Source organism: Ranitomeya variabilis, chromosome 5 (assembly GCF_051348905.1).
Source record: "Ranitomeya variabilis isolate aRanVar5 chromosome 5, aRanVar5.hap1, whole genome shotgun sequence".
Lineage (NCBI taxonomy): Eukaryota > Metazoa > Chordata > Amphibia > Anura > Dendrobatidae > Ranitomeya > Ranitomeya variabilis.
In genome coordinates this window covers 686,331,774-686,351,511 of record NC_135236.1, presented here as the reverse complement: position 1 = coordinate 686,351,511, position 19,738 = coordinate 686,331,774, and the positions used below count along the sequence as shown (strand labels likewise).

Sequence of the window (19,738 nt, the reverse complement as noted above, 5' to 3'; positions counted from 1 at the left end):
AAGTTGGCTGCCCGACCTTAATACCTAAGAAGACACAGTGGCAACTTGCGGGGGCCGGGGCGTCTCTAGGGTCCCTATAAAAAGCCTCAGGCCATCAGTCATACGGGTTTGTCCTATCCACACCATCTGGGGGACAGAGAGGAAGAAATAACATCTAGAACATCTACAACAGTTGTGAGGACCTTACCGGGAAGCTCAGCAGGGAGGTACTACAACACACAGGCGCTAGTAGGAAGGCTACTGATTTCCACCTGGATAAGGGGACTCTGGAATTGCCTTCAGACCAGCCAGACTCTGCCTGCCCTGTCATCAGGCGCTCCGGGCTGAGGATACCATCTGAAGTCTCCAGTAAACAAGGTAAAAGTCTGCAAACCTGTCTCCTCATTCTTTTCTGCACCTTGCCCATATATAAACTCTTTTACTGGACACCCCTGAGGGCCATGGACCGGGTCAGCCACCGTGACATCCCCAGAACCGTAGGACCCGGTGCCGGGTACCCCATTGCCGTACTCTGGGGGTGATCCATTTGTGTCACCGGTGACCGTGTACCTCTGAATCGCGTTCTGTGTGTTATCGGTGACCGTGGTACCTGGGACTCGCGGTTTTTGTGTCACGGGGACCGTGGTACCTGGGACTCGTGGTCTATGTGTTGCCGGCGACTGTGGTACCTGGGACTTGCGGTCTGTGTGTCACCGGTGACCGTTTACCTGGGACTTGCGTTTTTTGCATCACGGGGACCGTGGTACCTGGGACTCGTGGTCTGTGTGTTGACGGCAACTGTGGTACCTGGGACTCGCAGTCTGTTTGTCACCGGTGACCGTGGTACCTGGGACTCACGGTCTGTGTGTTGCTGGCGACTGTGGTACTTGGGACTCGTGGTCTGTGTGTCACCGCTGACTGTGTACCTGGGACTCGTGGTCTGTGTGTCACCGCTGACTGTGTACCTGGGACTCGTGGTCTGTGTGTCACTGCTGACTGTGTGCCTGGGACTCGTGGTCTGTGTCACCGCTGACTCTGTACCTGGGACTCACGGTCTGTGTGTAACCGCTGACTGTGTACCTGGGACTCGCAGTCTGTGTCACCGCTGACTGTGTACCTGGGACTCGTGGTCTGTGTGTCACCGCTGATTGTGTACCTGGGACTCGTGGTCTGTGTGTCACCACTGACTGTGTACCTGGGACTCGCGGTCTGTGTGTTACCTCTGACTGTGTACCTGGGACTCGTGGTCTGTGTGTCACCGCTGACTGTGTACCTGGGACTCGTGGTCTGTGTGTCACCGCTGACTGTGTACCTGGGACTCGCGGTCTGTGTGTCACCGCTGACTGTGTACCTGGGACTCGTGGTCTGTGTATCACCGCTGACTGTGTACCTGGGACTCGCGGTCTGTGTCACCGCTGACTGTGTACCTGGGACTCGTGGTCTGTGTGTCACCGCTGACTGTGTACCTGGGACTCGCGGTCTGTGTCACCGCTGACTGTGTACCTGGGACTCGTGGTCTGTGTGTCACCGCTGACTGTGTACCTGGGACTCGTGGTCTGTGTGTCACTTCTGACTGTGTACCTGGGACTCACGGTCTGTGTCACTGCTGACTGTGTACCTGGGACCCGTGGTCTGTATGTTACCGCTGACTATGTACCTGGGACTCGTTGTCTGTGTGTCACCGCTGACTGTGTACCTGGGACTCGCGGTCTGTGTCACTGCTGACTGTGTACCTCGGACTCGTGGGACTCGTGGTCTGTGTGTCACCGCTGACTGTGTACCTGGGACTCGTTGGTCTGTGTGTCACCGCTGACTGTGTACCTGGGACTCGCGGTCTGTGTGTCACCGCTGACTGTGTACCTGGGACTCGTGGTCTGTGTGTCACCGCTGACTGTGTACCTGGGACTCGTGGTCTGTGTATCACCGCTGACTGTGTACCTGGGACTCGTGGTCTGTGTGTTACCTCTGACTGTGTACCTGGGACTCGTGGTCTGTGTCACCGCTGACTGTGTACCTGGGACTCGTGGTCTGTGTGTCACCGCTGACTCTGTACCTGGGACCCGTGGTCTGTATGTTACCGCTGACTATGTACCTGGGACTCGTGGTCTGTGTATCACCGCTGACTGTGTACCTGGGACTCGCGGTCTGTGTCACCGCTGACTGTGTACCTGGGACTCGTGGTCTGTGTGTCACCGCTGACTGTGTACCTGGGACTCGTGGTCTGTGTGTCACTTCTGACTGTGTACCTGGGACTCGTGGTCTGTGTATCACCACTGACTGTGTACCTGGGACTCGCGGTCTGTGTCACCGCTGACTGTGTACCTGGGACTCGTGGTCTGTGTGTCACCGCTGACTGTGTACCTGGGACTCGCGGTCTGTGTCACCGCTGACTGTGTACCTGGGACTCGTGGTCTGTGTGTCACCGCTGACTGTGTACCTGGGACTCGTGGTCTGTGTGTCACTTCTGACTGTGTACCTGGGACTCACGGTCTGTGTCACTGCTGACTGTGTACCTGGGACCCGTGGTCTGTATGTTACCGCTGACTATGTACCTGGGACTCGTTGTCTGTGTGTCACCGCTGACTGTGTACCTGGGACTCGCGGTCTGTGTCACTGCTGACTGTGTACCTCGGACTCGTGGGACTCGTGGTCTGTGTGTCACCGCTGACTGTGTACCTGGGACTCGTTGGTCTGTGTGTCACCGCTGACTGTGTACCTGGGACTCGCGGTCTGTGTGTCACCGCTGACTGTGTACCTGGGACTCGTGGTCTGTGTGTCACCGCTGACTGTGTACCTGGGACTCGTGGTCTGTGTATCACCGCTGACTGTGTACCTGGGACTCGTGGTCTGTGTGTTACCTCTGACTGTGTACCTGGGACTCGTGGTCTGTGTCACCGCTGACTGTGTACCTGGGACTCGTGGTCTGTGTGTCACCGCTGACTCTGTACCTGGGACCCGTGGTCTGTATGTTACCGCTGACTATGTACCTGGGACTCGTGGTCTGTGTATCACCGCTGACTGTGTACCTGGGACTCGCGGTCTGTGTCACCGCTGACTGTGTACCTGGGACTCGTGGTCTGTGTGTCACCGCTGACTGTGTACCTGGGACTCGTGGTCTGTGTGTCACTTCTGACTGTGTACCTGGGACTCGTGGTCTGTGTATCACCACTGACTGTGTACCTGGGACTCGTGGTCTGTGTGTCACCGCTGACTGTGTACCTGGGACTCGTGGTCTGTGTGTCACTTCTGACTGTGTACCTGGGACTCGTGGTCTGTGTATCACCGCTGACTGTGTACCTGGGACTCGCGGTCTGTGTGTCACCGCTGACTGTGTACCTGGGACTCGTGGTCTGTGTGTCACCGCTGACTGTGTACCTGGGACTCGTGGTCTGTGTGTCACCGCTGACTGTGTACCTGGGACTCGTGGTCTGTGTGTCACCGCTGACTGTGTACCTGGGACTCGTTGTCTGTGTGTCACCGCTGACTGTGTACCTGGGACTCGTGGTCTGTGTGTCACCGCTGACTGTGTACCTGGGACTCGTGGTCTGTGTGTCACCGCTGACTGTGTACCTGGGACTCGTTGTCTGTGTGTCACCGCTGACTGTGTACCTGGGACTCGCGGTCTGTGTGTCACCGCTGACTGTGTACCTGGGACTCGCGGTCTGTGTGTCACTGCTGACTGTGTACCTGGGACTCGTGGTCTGTGTATCACCGCTGACTGTGTACCTGGGACTCGCGGTCTGTGTCACCGCTGACTGTGTACCTGGGACTCGTGGTCTGTGTGTCACCGCTGACTGTGTACCTGGGACTCGCGGTCTGTGTGTCACCGCTGACTGTGTACCTGGGACTCGTGGTCTGTGTATCACCGCTGACTGTGTACCTGGGACTCGTGGTCTGTGTGTTACCTCTGACTGTGTACCTGGGACTCGTGGTCTGTGTGTCACCGCTGATTGTGTACCTGGGACTCGTGGTCTGTGTATCACCGCTGACTGTGTACCTGGGACTCGTGGTCTGTGTGTTACCTCTGACTGTGTACCTGGGACTCGTGGTCTGTGTCACCGCTGACTGTGTACCTGGGACTCGTGGTCTGTGTGTCACCGCTGACTGTGTACCTGGGACTCGTGGTCTGTGTGTCACCGCTGACTGTGTACCTGGGACTCGTTGTCTGTGTGTCACCGCTGACTGTGTACCTGGGACTCGTGGTCTATGTGTCACCGCTGACTGTGTACCTGGGACTCGTGGTCTGTGTGTCACCGCTGACTGTGTACCTGGGACTCGTTGTCTGTGTGTCACCGCTGACTGTGTACCTGGGACTCGCGGTCTGTGTGTCACCGCTGACTGTGTACCTGGGACTCGCGGTCTGTGTGTCACTGCTGACTGTGTACCTGGGACTCGTGGTCTGTGTATCACCGCTGACTGTGTACCTGGGACTCGCGGTCTGTGTCACCGCTGACTGTGTACCTGGGACTCGTGGTCTGTGTGTCACCGCTGACTGTGTACCTGGGACTCGCGGTCTGTGTGTCACCGCTGACTGTGTACCTGGGACTCGTGGTCTGTGTGTCACCGCTGACTGTGTAGCTGGGACTCGTGGTCTGTGTGTTACCTCTGACTGTGTACCTGGGACTCGTGGTCTGTGTGTCACCGCTGATTGTGTACCTGGGACTCGTGGTCTGTGTATCACCGCTGACTGTGTACCTGGGACTCGTGGTCTGTGTGTTACCTCTGACTGTGTACCTGGGACTCGTGGTCTGTGTCACCGCTGATTGTGTACCTGGGACTCGTGGTCTGTGTATCACCGCTGACTGTGTACCTGGGACTCGTGGTCTGTGTGTTACCGCTGACTATGTACCTGGGACTCGTGGTCTGTGTATCACCGCTGACTGTGTACCTGGGATTCGCGGTCTGTGTGTCACCGCTGACTGTGTACCTGGGACTCGTGGTCTGTGTGTCACCGCTGACTGTGTACCTGGGACTCGTGGTCTGTGTGTCACCGCTGACTGTGTACCTGGGACTCGCGGTCTGTGTGTCACTGCTGACTGTGTACCTGGGACTCGTGGTCTGTGTATCACCGCTGACTGTGTACCTGGGACTCGCGGTCTGTGTCACCGCTGACTGTGTACCTGGGACTCGTGGTCTGTGTGTCACCGCTGACTGTGTACCTGGGACTCGCGGTCTGTGTGTCACCGCTGACTGTGTACCTGGGACTCGTGGTCTGTGTATCACCGCTGACTATGTACCTGGGACTCGTGGTCTGTGTGTCACCGCTGACTGTGTACCTGGGACTCACGGTCTGTGTGTCACCGCTGACTGTGTACCTGGGACTCGTGGTCTGTGTGTCACCGCTGACTGTGTACCTGGGACTCGTTGTCTGTGTGTCACCGCTGACTGTGTACCTGGGACTCACGGTCTGTGTCACTGCTGACTGTGTACCTGGGACTCGTCTGTGTGTCACCGCTGACTGTGTACCTGGGACTCGTGGTCTGTGTGTCACCGCTGACTGTGTACCTGGGACTCGTGGTCTGTGTGTCACCGCTGACTGTGTACCTGGGACTCGCGGTCTGTGTCACTGCTGACTGTGTACCTGGGACTCGTGGTCTGTGTGTCACCGCTGACTGTGTACCTGGGACTCGCGGTCTGTGTGTCACCGCTGACTGTGTACCTGGGACTCGTGGTCTGTGTATCACCGCTGACTGTGTACCTGGGACTCACGGTCTGTGTCACCGCTGACTGTGTACCTGGGACTCGTGGTCTGTGTGTCACCGCTGACTGTGTACCTGGGACTCGTGGTCTGTGTGTCACCGCTGATTGTGTACCTGGGACTCGCTGTCTGTGTGTCACCGCTGACTGTGTACCTGGGACTCGTGGTCTGTGTGTCACCGCTGATTGTGTACCTGGGACTCGCGGTCTGTGTGTCACCGCTGACTGTGTACCTGGGACTCACGGTCTGTCACCACTGACTGTGTACCTGGGACTCGCGGTCTGTGTGTCACCGCTGACTGTGTACCTGGGACTCACGGTCTGTCACCGCTGACTGTGTACCTGAGACTCGTGGTCTGTGTGTCACCGCTGACTGTGTACCTGGGACTCGCGGTCTGTGTGTCACCGCTGACTGTGTACCTGGGACCCGTGGTCTGTGTGTCACCGCTGACTGTGTACCTGGGACTCGTTGTCTGTGTGTCACCGCTGACTGTGTACCTGAGACTCGTGGTCTGTGTGTCACCGCTGACTGTGTACCTGGGACTCGTGGTCTGTGTGTCACCGCTGACTGTGTATCTGGGACTCGTTGTCTGTGTGTCACCGCTGACTGTGTACCTGGGACTCGTGGTCTGTGTGTCACCGCTGACTGTGTACCTGGGACTCGTTGTCTGTGTGTCACCTCTGACTGTGTACCTGAGACTCATGGTCTGTGTGTCACCGCTGACTGTGTACCTGAGACTCGTGGTCTGTGTGTCACCGCTGACTGTGTACCTGGGACTCGTGGTCTGTGTCACCACTGACTGTGTACCTGGGACTCGTGGTCTGTGTGTTACCGCTGACTATGTACCTGGGACTCGTGGTCTGTGTATCACCGCTGACTGTGTACCTGGGATTCGCGGTCTGTGTGTCACCGCTGACTGTGTACCTGGGACTCGTGGTCTGTGTGTCACCGCTGACTGTGTACCTGGGACTCGTGGTCTGTGTGTCACCGCTGACTGTGTACCTGGGACTCGCGGTCTGTGTGTCACTGCTGACTGTGTACCTGGGACTCGTGGTCTGTGTATCACCGCTGACTGTGTACCTGGGACTCGCGGTCTGTGTCACCGCTGACTGTGTACCTGGGACTCGTGGTCTGTGTGTCACCGCTGACTGTGTACCTGGGACTCGCGGTCTGTGTGTCACCGCTGACTGTGTACCTGGGACTCGTGGTCTGTGTATCACCGCTGACTATGTACCTGGGACTCGTGGTCTGTGTGTCACCGCTGACTGTGTACCTGGGACTCACGGTCTGTGTGTCACCGCTGACTGTGTACCTGGGACTCGTGGTCTGTGTGTCACCGCTGACTGTGTACCTGGGACTCGTTGTCTGTGTGTCACCGCTGACTGTGTACCTGGGACTCACGGTCTGTGTCACTGCTGACTGTGTACCTGGGACTCGTCTGTGTGTCACCGCTGACTGTGTACCTGGGACTCGTGGTCTGTGTGTCACCGCTGACTGTGTACCTGGGACTCGTGGTCTGTGTGTCACCGCTGACTGTGTACCTGGGACTCGCGGTCTGTGTCACTGCTGACTGTGTACCTGGGACTCGTGGTCTGTGTGTCACCGCTGACTGTGTACCTGGGACTCGCGGTCTGTGTGTCACCGCTGACTGTGTACCTGGGACTCGTGGTCTGTGTATCACCGCTGACTGTGTACCTGGGACTCACGGTCTGTGTCACCGCTGACTGTGTACCTGGGACTCGTGGTCTGTGTGTCACCGCTGACTGTGTACCTGGGACTCGTGGTCTGTGTGTCACCGCTGATTGTGTACCTGGGACTCGCTGTCTGTGTGTCACCGCTGACTGTGTACCTGGGACTCGTGGTCTGTGTGTCACCGCTGATTGTGTACCTGGGACTCGCGGTCTGTGTGTCACCGCTGACTGTGTACCTGGGACTCACGGTCTGTCACCACTGACTGTGTACCTGGGACTCGCGGTCTGTGTGTCACCGCTGACTGTGTACCTGGGACTCACGGTCTGTCACCGCTGACTGTGTACCTGAGACTCGTGGTCTGTGTGTCACCGCTGACTGTGTACCTGGGACTCGCGGTCTGTGTGTCACCGCTGACTGTGTACCTGGGACCCGTGGTCTGTGTGTCACCGCTGACTGTGTACCTGGGACTCGTTGTCTGTGTGTCACCGCTGACTGTGTACCTGAGACTCGTGGTCTGTGTGTCACCGCTGACTGTGTACCTGGGACTCGTGGTCTGTGTGTCACCGCTGACTGTGTATCTGGGACTCGTTGTCTGTGTGTCACCGCTGACTGTGTACCTGGGACTCGTGGTCTGTGTGTCACCGCTGACTGTGTACCTGGGACTCGTTGTCTGTGTGTCACCTCTGACTGTGTACCTGAGACTCATGGTCTGTGTGTCACCGCTGACTGTGTACCTGAGACTCGTGGTCTGTGTGTCACCGCTGACTGTGTACCTGGGACTCGTGGTCTGTGTCACCACTGACTGTGTACCTGGGACTCGTGGTCTGTGTGTCACCGCTGACTCTGTACCTGGGACCCGTGGTCTGTATGTTACCGCTGACTGTGTACCTGAGACTCGTGGTCTGTGTCACCGCTGACTGTGTACCTGAGACTCGTGGTCTGTGTGTCACCGCTGACTGTGTACCTGGGACTCGTGGTCTGTGTGTCACCGCTGACTGTGTACCTGGGACTCGTGGTCTGTGTGTCACCGCTGATTGTGTACCTGAGACTCGTGGTCTGTGTGTCACCACTGACTGTGTACCTGGGACTCGTGGTCTGTGTGTCACCGCTGACTGTGTACCTGGGACTCGTTGTCTGTGTGTCACCGCTGACTGTGTACCTGGGACTCGTGGTCTGTGTGTCACCGCTGACTGTGTACCTGGGACTCGTGGTCTGTGTGTCACCGCTGACTGTGTACCTGGGACTCGCGGTCTGTGTGTCACCGCTGATTGTGTACCTGGGACTCGTGGTCTGTGTGTCACCGCTGACTGTGTACCTGGGACTCGTTGTCTGTGTGTCACCGCTGACTGTGTACCTGGGACTCGTGGTCTGTGTGTCACCGCTGACTGTGTACCTGGGACTCGTTGTCTGTGTGTCACCTCTGACTGTGTACCTGAGACTCATGGTCTGTGTCACCTCTGACTGTGTACCTGGGACTCGTGGTCTGTGTGTCACCGCTGATTGTGTACCTGGGACTCGTGGTCTGTGTGTCACCGCTGACTGTGTACCTGGGACTCGTGGTCTGTGTGTCACCGCTGACTGTGTACCTGGGACTCGTCTGTGTGTCACCTCTGACTGTGTACCTGAGACTCATGGTCTGTGTCACCGCTGACTGTGTACCTGGGACTCGTGGTTTGTGTGTCACTGCTGACTGTGTACCTGGGACTCGTTGTCTGTGTGTCACCTCTGACTGTGTACCTGAGACTCATGGTCTGTGTCACCGCTGACTGTGTACCTGGGACTCGTGGTCTGTGTGTCACCGCTGACTGTGTACCTGGGACTCACGGTCTGTGTCACCGCTGACTGTGTACCTGGGACTCGTTGTCTGTGTGTCACCTCTGACTGTGTACCTGAGACTCATGGTCTGTGTGTCACCGCTGACCGTGGTACCTGGGACTTGCGGTCCGTTGTCGGTGACAGGTGTCTGGCTTCTCGTCTGCTCGCGGGTGTGCACTGGGCGGTGTAGAGTTGTGCGGACTCCTCGTCTCTGCTCATCACCGTGACATCTTGATGGACAGCTGCTGACCACCTCCATTACCGCCGTCACCTTTGCCTTCCAGCGGTGGATATTGATCCTGCGCTCGCTGACAGTTTGATCTCTTCAGAATATGAAGGTTTCTCCTGTTGCAGCGAGGTCTGATCCCCGGAGGAGGCGCCGTCCCCGCGTCCATCACTGGTGCTGACCTGATCAGTCTTCGCCCCCTCCTTCACAGCATTTATAACCCCGACCCCGGAGTGGAGTCACCAGAACGAGCGGCTGCGGCCAGGAAGGATGAAGGTGAGTGTCGCCCCAGAGTCCGCGCCACCTGCACACACGCACCGCCACCCTTAGTCTTCTGATACCGGGCGCAGAACACAGACCCCCGGAGGACAGACCGCGGAGGACAGACCCCCGGAGAGCGATTTATTGTGACCTTTTATCATTTCTCAGTTTCTCGCTCACTCGGCAATATCTCACTTTACAAAAGTTTTATCCGGACGGGAAAGAGAAGCGGAAGGAGAAATCATCATCATTCCCATCATCATCCACCATCATCATCCTCATCCCACATCATTCCCCATCATTCTCTTCAATCTTCATCATCATTATCCATCTCATATCCCCCATTAATCCCATCATACCACATCATCATCCTCATCATACCACATCATTCCCCATCATTCTCTTCAATCTTCGTCATCATTATCCTCCTCATCATCCCCCATTAATCCCATCATACCACATCATCATCCTCATCATACCACATCATTCCCCATCATCCTCCTCATCCCACATCATTATCTTCATCCTGCATCATCATCCTCATCATCCCCCATTAATCTCATCATACCACATCATCATCCTCATCATACCACATCATTCCCCATCATTCTCCTCATCCCACATCATTCCCCATCATTCTCTTCATCCTGCATCATCATCCTCCATTATTCTGATCATCCCCATAATCATCCCCATCATTCTAATCATCCCCATTCTCCTCATCATCATCCATCATCGTCCCTCATCATCCTCATCATTCTCATCAACCCCCATCATCCTCATCAACCCTCATCATTCTCATCATCCCCATCATCATCCCTCATCATCCTCATCAACCCCCATCACTCTCATCATCCCTCATCATTCTCATCGTCCCCATCATCATCCTCATCATCCCCATCATCATCCTCTTCCCCATCATGTAGGTGTCGTTGGTTTTCATGGTTGCAGTGACTTCATAGTTCTGCATGGGAACTGTATACAGAAAACGGGAGCACTGCTATCATTAGCGGTTTCTAAATTTGCTCCACATTTTCTGTTTGATAAATTAGGAAAATACAGAAACTCGTGGAGGTGACCAGACCCTGCCGTGCGCTAGTCGCCTGCTGGGAGTGGTAGTTACTGGCCGGAGGGGAAATTATTATTATAGCGCCATTTATTCCATGTGAATAGGGGTGTAGATAATGAGACCCTGGTGCGGGAGGAGCGCGGACTCTGATGCGGGAGGAGCGCGGACCCTGGTGCGGGAGGAGCGCGGACCCTGGTGCGGGAGGAGCGCGGACCCTGGTGCGGGAGGAGCGCGGACCCTGGTGCGGGAGGAGCGCGGACCCTGGTGCGGGAGGAGCGCGGGCCCTGGTGCGGGAGGAGCGCGGGCCCTGGTGCGGGAGGAGCGCGGGCCCTGGTGCGGGAGGAGCGCGGGCCCTGGTGCGGGAGGAGCGCGGGCCCTGGTGCGGGAGGAGCGCGGACCCTGGTGCGGGAGGAGCGCGGGCCCTGGTGCGGGAGGAGCGCGGGCCCTGGTGCGGGAGGAGCGCGGGCCCTGGTGCGGGAGGAGCGCTGACCCTGTTGCGGGAGGAGCGCGGGCCCTGGTGCGGGAGGAGCGCTGACCCTGGTGCGGGAGGTGCGCTGACCCTGGTGCGGGAGGAGCGCGGACCCTGGTGCGGGAGGAGCGCGGACCCTGCCGGGGGCTCAGGATGCAGGGAATCAGATTTTCTCCTGTCAATTATGGAAAGAACCCAGACAACAAGACATAGAGCGGACAGCCTGAGCTGGCTGATAACAGAGAGCAGTAGACTCCTAGAATGTTAGAGTTGGAAGAGACCCCTGGGGTCCTCGTGTCCAACCCCCTTTTCATGAAGGAGTCACTAAACCATCTCAGACAGATGTCTGTCCAGCCTCTGTGTGAAGACTTCTATTGACAGAGGACTCACCACCTCTCGTGGCCGCCTGTTCCGATCACTGGCTTACTCTTGTTATCTGCACCTCAAAAACATTTCTAGAATTCGCCCTTTTCTTACTTTCGACTCTGCAAAAACTCTTACTGTTTCTCTTATTCATTCCCGTCTGGACTATTGTAACTAATAATCGGCCTCCCTCTTACCAAACTCTCCCCACTCCAATCTGTCCTGAATGCTGCTGCCAGGATCATATTCCTCACCAACCGTTACACCGATGCCTCTACCTTGTGCCAGTCATTACACTGGCTACCCATCCACTCCAGAATCCAGTACAAAACTACTACCCTCATCCACAAAGCACTCCATGGCTCAGCACCACCCTACATCTCCTCTCTGGTCTCAGTCTACCACCATACCTGTGCTCTCCATGGCTCAGCTTCACCCTACATCTCCTCCCTGGTCTCAGTCTACCACCCTACCCGTGCTCTCCATGGCTCAGCACCACCCTACATCTCCTCCCTGGTCTCAGTCTACCACCCTACCCGTGCCCTCCTTGGCTCAGCACCACCCTACATCTCCTCCCTGGTCTCAGCCTACCACCCTACCCGTGCTCTCCATGGCTCAGCACCACCCTACATCTCCCTGGTCTCAGTCTCCTACCACTCTACCCGTGCCCTCCATGGCTCAGCACCACCCTACATCTCCTCCATGGTGTCAGCCTACCACCCTACCCGTGCCCTCCTTGGCTCAGCACCACCCTACATCTCCTCCCTGGTGTCAGCCTACCACCCTACCCGTGCGCTCCATGGCTCAGCACCGCCCTACATCTCCTCCCTGGTCTCAGTCTACCACCCCACCCGTGCTCTCCATGGCTCAGCACCACCCTACATCTCCTCCTTGGTCTCAGTCTACCACCCTACCCGTGCCCTCCATGGCTCAGCACCACCCTACATCTCCTCCCTGGTCTCAGCCTACTACCCTACCTGTGCTCTCCATGGCTCAGCCCCACCCTACATCTCCTCCCTGGTCTCAGTCTAAAACCCTACCCGTGCTCTCCATGGCTCAGCTCCACCCTACTACATCTCCCTGGTCTCAGTCTACCACCCTACCTGTGCCCTCCTTGGCTCAGCACCACCCTACATCTCCTCCCTGGTGTCAGCCTACCACCCTACCCGTGCCCTCCTTGGCTCAGCACCACCCTACATCTCGTCCCTGGTGTCAGCCTACCACCCTACCCGTGCCCTCCTTGGCTCAGCACCACCCTACATCTCCTCCCTGGTCTCAGTCTACCACCCTACCCGTGCGCTCCATGGCTCAGCACCACCCTACATCTCCCTGGTCTCAGTCTCCTACCACTCTACCCGTGCCCTCCATGGCTCAGCACCACCCTACATCTCCTCCCTGGTGTCAGCCTACCACCCTACCTGTGCCCTCCTTGGCTCAGCACCACCCTACATCTCCTCCCTGGTGTCAGCCTACCACCCTACCCGTGCGCTCCATGGCTCAGCACCGCCCTACATCTCCCTGGTCTCTATACCACCCCACCCGTGCTCTCCATGGCTCAGCACCACCCTACATCTCCTCCCTGGTGTCAGCCTACCACCCTACCCGTGCGCTCCATGGCTCAGCACCGCCCTACATCTCCCTGGTCTCTCTACCACCCTACCTGTGCCCTCCATGGCTCAGCACCACCCTACATCTCCTCCCTGGTCTCAGCCTACCACTCTACCCGTGCCCTGCGTTCTGCTAAAGACCTGAGGTTAGCATCCTCAATAATCAGAACCTCCCACTCCCGTCTCCAAGACTTTACACGTGCTGCGCCGATTCTTTGGAATGCACTACCCAGGGTAGTACGATTAATCCCCAATCCCCACAGTTTTAAGCGTGCCCTAAAAACTCATTTGTTCAGACTGGCCTACCGCCTCAACGCATTAACCTAACTATCCCTGTGTGGCCTACTAAAAAAACTTCAACCATAATCAGGTTCCTCGCATCATGTTCTCATACACTTTATGCAGTTAATAGCCTCTGTGTCTGTACTGTTACATACTTAGGCTGATAACTGGTTCATGCAGCTTTACATGAACACCCGAGCCTTACACTATGGCCGGTCCAAATAACTAAAGCAATTGTTACCATCCACCTCTCGTGTCTCCCCTTCTCCTCATAGTTTGTAGCTTGCGAGCAGCAGGGCCCTCATTCCTCCTGGTATCTGTTTTCATCTGTGGTTATTGTTATGCTGTAATGTCTAGTGTCTGTACAAGTCCCCTCTATAATGTAAAGAGCTACGGAATATGTTGGCGCTATAGAAATACAATTATTATTATTATTGATCGCCCTCACTGTCAGCCTTCTAATATCTAATCTGTATCTTCTCCCTTTCAGTTTCCTTCCATTGCTTCTCGTGTTTCCATGTGTAGATGAGAATAATGATGCTCCCTCTACACTGTGACAGACCCTCAGATATTTGTAGACAGCTATTAAGTCTCCTCTCAGTCTTCTTTTCTGCAGCTAAACATTCCCAGATCCTATAACTGTTCCTCGTAGGACATACTTTGCAGTCCGCTCACCATCCTGGTCGCTCCTCTCCGAACTTGCTCCAGATTCTCAATGTCTTTCTTATAATGTGGAGCCCAGAACTGGGCCCAGTATCTAGATGAGGCCTGACCAAGGAGGAGAATTACTGCACGTGATCTAGACTCTATGCTTCTCGTAATACATCCTACAACTGTGTTTGCCTTTTTTGCTGCTGCATCACACTGCTGACTCCTGTGCAGTCTGTGATTTATTAGTATACCCAAGTCTTTTTCACACGTGCTGTTGCTTAGTTCTATTCCTCCCATTCTGGAGATGTAGTTTCCACCAGTAATGGCTGATAACAGGGAGTAATAGATTGTAGTCTCCTGTCCTACAGTCTACTCTCTCAGTAATGGCTGACAACAGGGAGTAATAGAGATTAGCCTGTGAGTCCTGGGCTCAGGGATGATGGGAGTGATACTTCTTGTCTTCCAGGACTCCGCTCCGGTTGCCGCCTGCACCCTCATCTTGCTGATGAGCAGCTCCGTCTTCCCCGGCTCCGGGGGTCTCCCGCAGGTAGGATGCCGCCACTCTCGTCCGCCGCTGCCCTCTCTCTGCTGCTTCTTAATCTCTTCTCATCTTTCTCCTTTCTGCGACAAGACTCATTTCCAGAGACGAAATTGGACCCCGCAGGCGATGCTGTACCTGAAGGGGGCACGTGAGTGACGCAGCCACCAATTACCAGCAGACAGGAGATAGATAACAGGGGCCCCGGGCCCCTCAGGGAGACAGTGATGTGTGGGGAGTAGAGCAGGTGCATGGATGGTATGCAGCTGTAATCATCACCGCCATATAGTGTCACACAGATCCCCTTACGCCGCCATATAGTGTCACAGAGATGCCCTAACGCCACCATATAGCGTCACACAGATCCACTAACGCCGCCATATAGCGTCACACAGATCCCCTAACACCGTCATATAGCCTCACACAGATCCCCTAACACCACCATATAGCGTCACACAGATCCACTAACGCTGCCATATAGCGTCACACAGATCCACTAACGCTGCCATATAGCGTCACACAGATCCCCTAACGCCGTCATATAGCGTCACACAGATCCACTAACACCACCATATAGCGTCACACAGATCCCCTAACACCGTCATATAGCGTCACACAGATCCCCTAACACCACCATATAGCGTCACACAGATCCACTAACGCCGCCATATAGCGTCACACAGATCCCCTTACGCCGCCATATAGCGTCACACAGATCCCCTTACGCCGCCATATAGTGTCACAGAGATGCCCTAACGCCACCATATAGCGTCACACAGATCCACTAACACCACCATATAGCGTCACACAGATCCCCTAACACCGTCATATAGCGTCACACAGATCCCCTAACACCACCATATAGCGTCACACAGATCCACTAACGCCGCCATATAGCGTCACACAGATCCCCTTACGCCGCCATATAGCGTCACACAGATCCCCTTACGCCGCCATATAGTGTCACAGAGATGCCCTAACGCCACCATATAGCGTCACACAGATCCACTAACGCCGCCATATAGCGTCACACAGATCCCCTAACGCCACCATATAGCGTCACACAGATCCACTAACGCCGCCATATAGCGTCACACAGATCCCCTAACACCGTCATATAGCCTCACACAGATCCCCTAACACCACCATATAGCGTCACACAGATCCACTAACGCCGCCATATAGCGTCACACGGATCCCCTTATGCCGCCATATAGTGTCACACAGATCCCCTAACACCACCATATAGCGTCACACAGATCCATTAACGCCGCCATATAGCGTCACACACATCCCTTAACACCGTCATATAGCGTCACACAGATCCCCTAACACCACCATATAGCGTCACACAGATCCACTAACGCTGCCATATAGCGTCACACAGATCCCTTAACACTACCATATAGCGTCACACAGATCCCCTAACGCCGTCATATAGCGTCACACAGATCCACTAACACCACCATATAGCGTCACACAGATCCCCTAACACCACCATATAGCGTCACACAGATCCCCTAACGCCGTCATATAGCGTCACACAGATCTCCTAACGCCGTCATATAGCGTCAAACAGATCCACTAACACCACCATATAGCGTCACACAGATCCCCTAACACCGTCATATAGCGTCACACAGATCCCCTAACACCACCATATAGCGTCACAGAGATCCCCTAACACCACCATATAGCGTCACACAGATCCACTAACGCCGCCATATAGCGTCACACAGATCCCCTTACGCCGCCATATAGCGTCACACAGATCCCCTTACGCCGCCATATAGTGTCACAGAGATGCCCTAACGCCACCATATAGCGTCACACAGATCCACTAATGCCGCCATATAGCGTCACACAGATCCCTTAACACCGCCATATAGCATCACACAGATCCCCTAACGCCGTCATATAGCGTCACACAGATCCCCTAACACCACCATATAGCGTCACACAGATCCCCTAACACCACCATATAGCGTCACACAGATCCCCTAACGCCGTCATATAGCGTCACACAGATCCCCTAACGCCGTCATATAGCGTCACACAGATCCATTAACGCCACCATATAGCGTCACACAGATCCCCTAACACCGTCATATAGCGTCACACAGATCCACTAACGCCGCCATATAGCGTCACACAGATCCCCTTACGCCGCCATATAGTGTCACAGAGATGCCCTAACGCCACCATATAGCGTCACACAGATCCACTAATGCCGCCATATAGCGTCACACAGATCCCTTAACACCGCCATATAGCGTCACACAGATCCCCTAACGCCGTCATATATCGTCACACAGATCCACTAACACCACCATATAGCGTCACACAGATCCCCTAACGCCGTCAAATAGTGTCACACAGATCCACTAACGCCGCCATATAGCGTCACACAGATCCCCTAACGCCGTCATAATAGCGTCACACAGATCCCCTAACTCCGCCATATAGCGTCACACAGATCCCCTAACGCCGTCATATAGCGTCACACAGATCCCCTAACACCACCATATAGCGTCACACAGAGATGCCCTAACGCCGCCATATAGCGTCACACAGATCCCCTAACACCACCATATAGCGTCACACAGATCCACTAACGCCGCCATATAGCGTCACACAGATCCCTTAACACCGCCATATAGCGTCACACAGATCCCCTAACACCGCCATATAGCGTCACACAGAGATGCCCTAACGCCGCCATATAGCGTCACACAGATCCACTAACACCGCCATATAGCGTCACACAGAGATGCCCTAACACCGCCATATAGCGTCACACAGATCCCCTAACGCCGCCATATAGCGTCACACAGATCCCCTAACACCGACATATAGCGTCACACAGAGATGCCCTAACGCCGCCATATAGCGTCACACAGATCCCCTAACACCGCCATATAGCGTCACACAGAGATGCCCTAACACCACCATAGGCGTCACACAGAGATCCCCTAACACCGCCATATAGCGTCAAACAGAGATGCCCTAATGCTGCCATGTTGCGTCACACAGATCCCCTAACGCCGCCATATAGCGTCACACAGAGATGCCCTAATGCCGCCATATAGCGTAACACAGATCCCCTAACACCGCTATATAGCGTCAAACAGATCCCCTAATGCCGCCATATAGCGTCACACAGATCCCTTAGCACCGTCATGTAGCGTCACACAGAGATGCCCTAACGCTGCCATATAGCGTCATACAGAACAGATCCCCTAACGCCACCATACAGTGTCACACAGAGATGCCCTAACGCCGCCATATAGCGTCATACAGAACAGATCCCCTAACGCCACCATATAGAGTCACACAGAGATTCCCTAATGCCGCCATGTAGCGTCACACAGATCCCCTAACGCCGCCATAGTGTCACACAGATCCCCTATCACCGCCATATAGCATCACACAGAGATTCCCTAATGCCTCCATATAGCGTCACACAGATCCCCTAACGCCGCCATATAGCGTCACACAGAGATCCCCTAACGCCGCCATATAGAGTCACACAGATCCCCTAATGCCCCCATATAGCGTCACACAGATCCCCTAACGCAGCCATATAGCGTCACACAGATCCCCTAACGCAGCCATATAGCGTCACACAGATCCCCTAACGCAGCCATATAGCGTCACACAGATCCCCTAACGCCCCCATATAGCGTCACACAGATCCCCTAACGCAGCCATATAGCGTCACACAGATCCCCTAACGCCCCCATATAGCGTCACACAGATCCCCTAACGCCGCCATATAGCGTCACACAGAGATCCCCTAACGCCGCCATATAGTCACACAGATCCCCTAACGCCGCCATATAGTCACACAGATCCCCTAACGCCCCCACATAGCGTCACACAGATCCCCTAACACCACCATATAGCATCACACAGATCCCCTAACGCCGCTATATAGCGTCACACAGATCCCCTAGCGCCACCATATAGCATCACACAGATCCCCTAACGCCGCTATATAGCGTCACACAGATCCCCTAGCGCCACCATATAGCATCACACAGATCCCCTAACGCCGCTATATAGCGTCACACAGATCCCCTAGCACCCCCATATAGCGTCACACAGATCCCCTAACGCCGCCATATAGCGTCACACAGAGATCCCCTAACGCCGCCATATAGTCACACAGATCCCCTAACGCCCCCACATAGCGTCACACAGATCCCCTAACGCCACCATATAGCATCACACAGATCCCCTAACGCCGCTATATAGCGTCACACAGATCCCCTAGCGCCACCATATAGCATCACACAGATCCCCTAACGCCGCTATATAGCGTCACACAGATCCCCTAGCGCCACCATATAGCATCACACAGATCCCCTAACGCCGCTATATAGCGTCACACAGATCCCCTAACACCGCCATATAGCGTCACACAGATCCCCTAACGCCGCCATATAGCATCACACAGATCCCCTAACGCCGCCATATAGCATCACACAGATCCCCTAACGCCGCCATATAGCATCACACAGATCCCCTAACGCCGCCATATAGCGTCACACAGATCCCCTAACGCCGCCATATAGCATCACACAGATCCCCTAACGCCGCCATATAGCATCACACAGATCCCCTAACGCCGCCATATAGCATCACACAGATCCCCTAACGCCGCCATATAGCATCACACAGATCCCCTAACACCGCCATATAACGTCACACAGTGCTGGTTTATATCTATCTGTAATTGACCTATTTGCACTATATGGGAGCATTATTTTATCGCTCCCCTCTCTGTTTCCCGCAGAAGGTCGGCGCTTCATCTCGGATGAGAGTCAGAGGAAGGACCTGTACGATCGGCTGCAGCTCGGTAATGTCCGCCCTCCTCTGATAATGGCAGATGTTCAGCATTAGATGGCGACATTCAGGGATGATTTTTATTCCAGATTCTCAGTACATTTAATTCATATACTAAATTGTTTCCAGAGACCCGGAGCCGAAACACCAACCCCATCACCATCTCCGAGGCAGCCGCCATGTTCCTCAGCTCCCTGCAGAAAGCTCAGGAGGAAGGTATAGAGACCTCTGCCACCTGTC

At 55.2% G+C, this 19,738-nt stretch overlaps 1 protein-coding gene across 2 annotated transcripts in view; it reads left to right on the top strand.

Annotated features, from left to right (window-relative positions):
- The window catches only part of SPX (spexin hormone), a 75,824-nt gene that overhangs the window by 52,252 nt on the left and 3,834 nt on the right, over nucleotides 1-19,738 (top strand). The window contains exons 1-5 of one of the 2 annotated variants that reach the window (XM_077261416.1): nucleotides 9,670-9,686; nucleotides 14,579-14,659; nucleotides 14,744-14,801; nucleotides 19,449-19,511; nucleotides 19,628-19,714. In XM_077261416.1, coding sequence (XP_077117531.1) covers nucleotides 9,681-9,686; nucleotides 14,579-14,659; nucleotides 14,744-14,801; nucleotides 19,449-19,511; nucleotides 19,628-19,714 — 295 coding nt within the window. In that variant the 5' untranslated portion in view covers nucleotides 9,670-9,680. Of the gene's footprint in view, nucleotides 1-9,669; nucleotides 9,687-14,578; nucleotides 14,660-14,743; nucleotides 14,802-19,448; nucleotides 19,512-19,627; nucleotides 19,715-19,738 lie in introns of those variants that run through there. The other variant, XM_077261415.1, reaches the window with a different exon arrangement.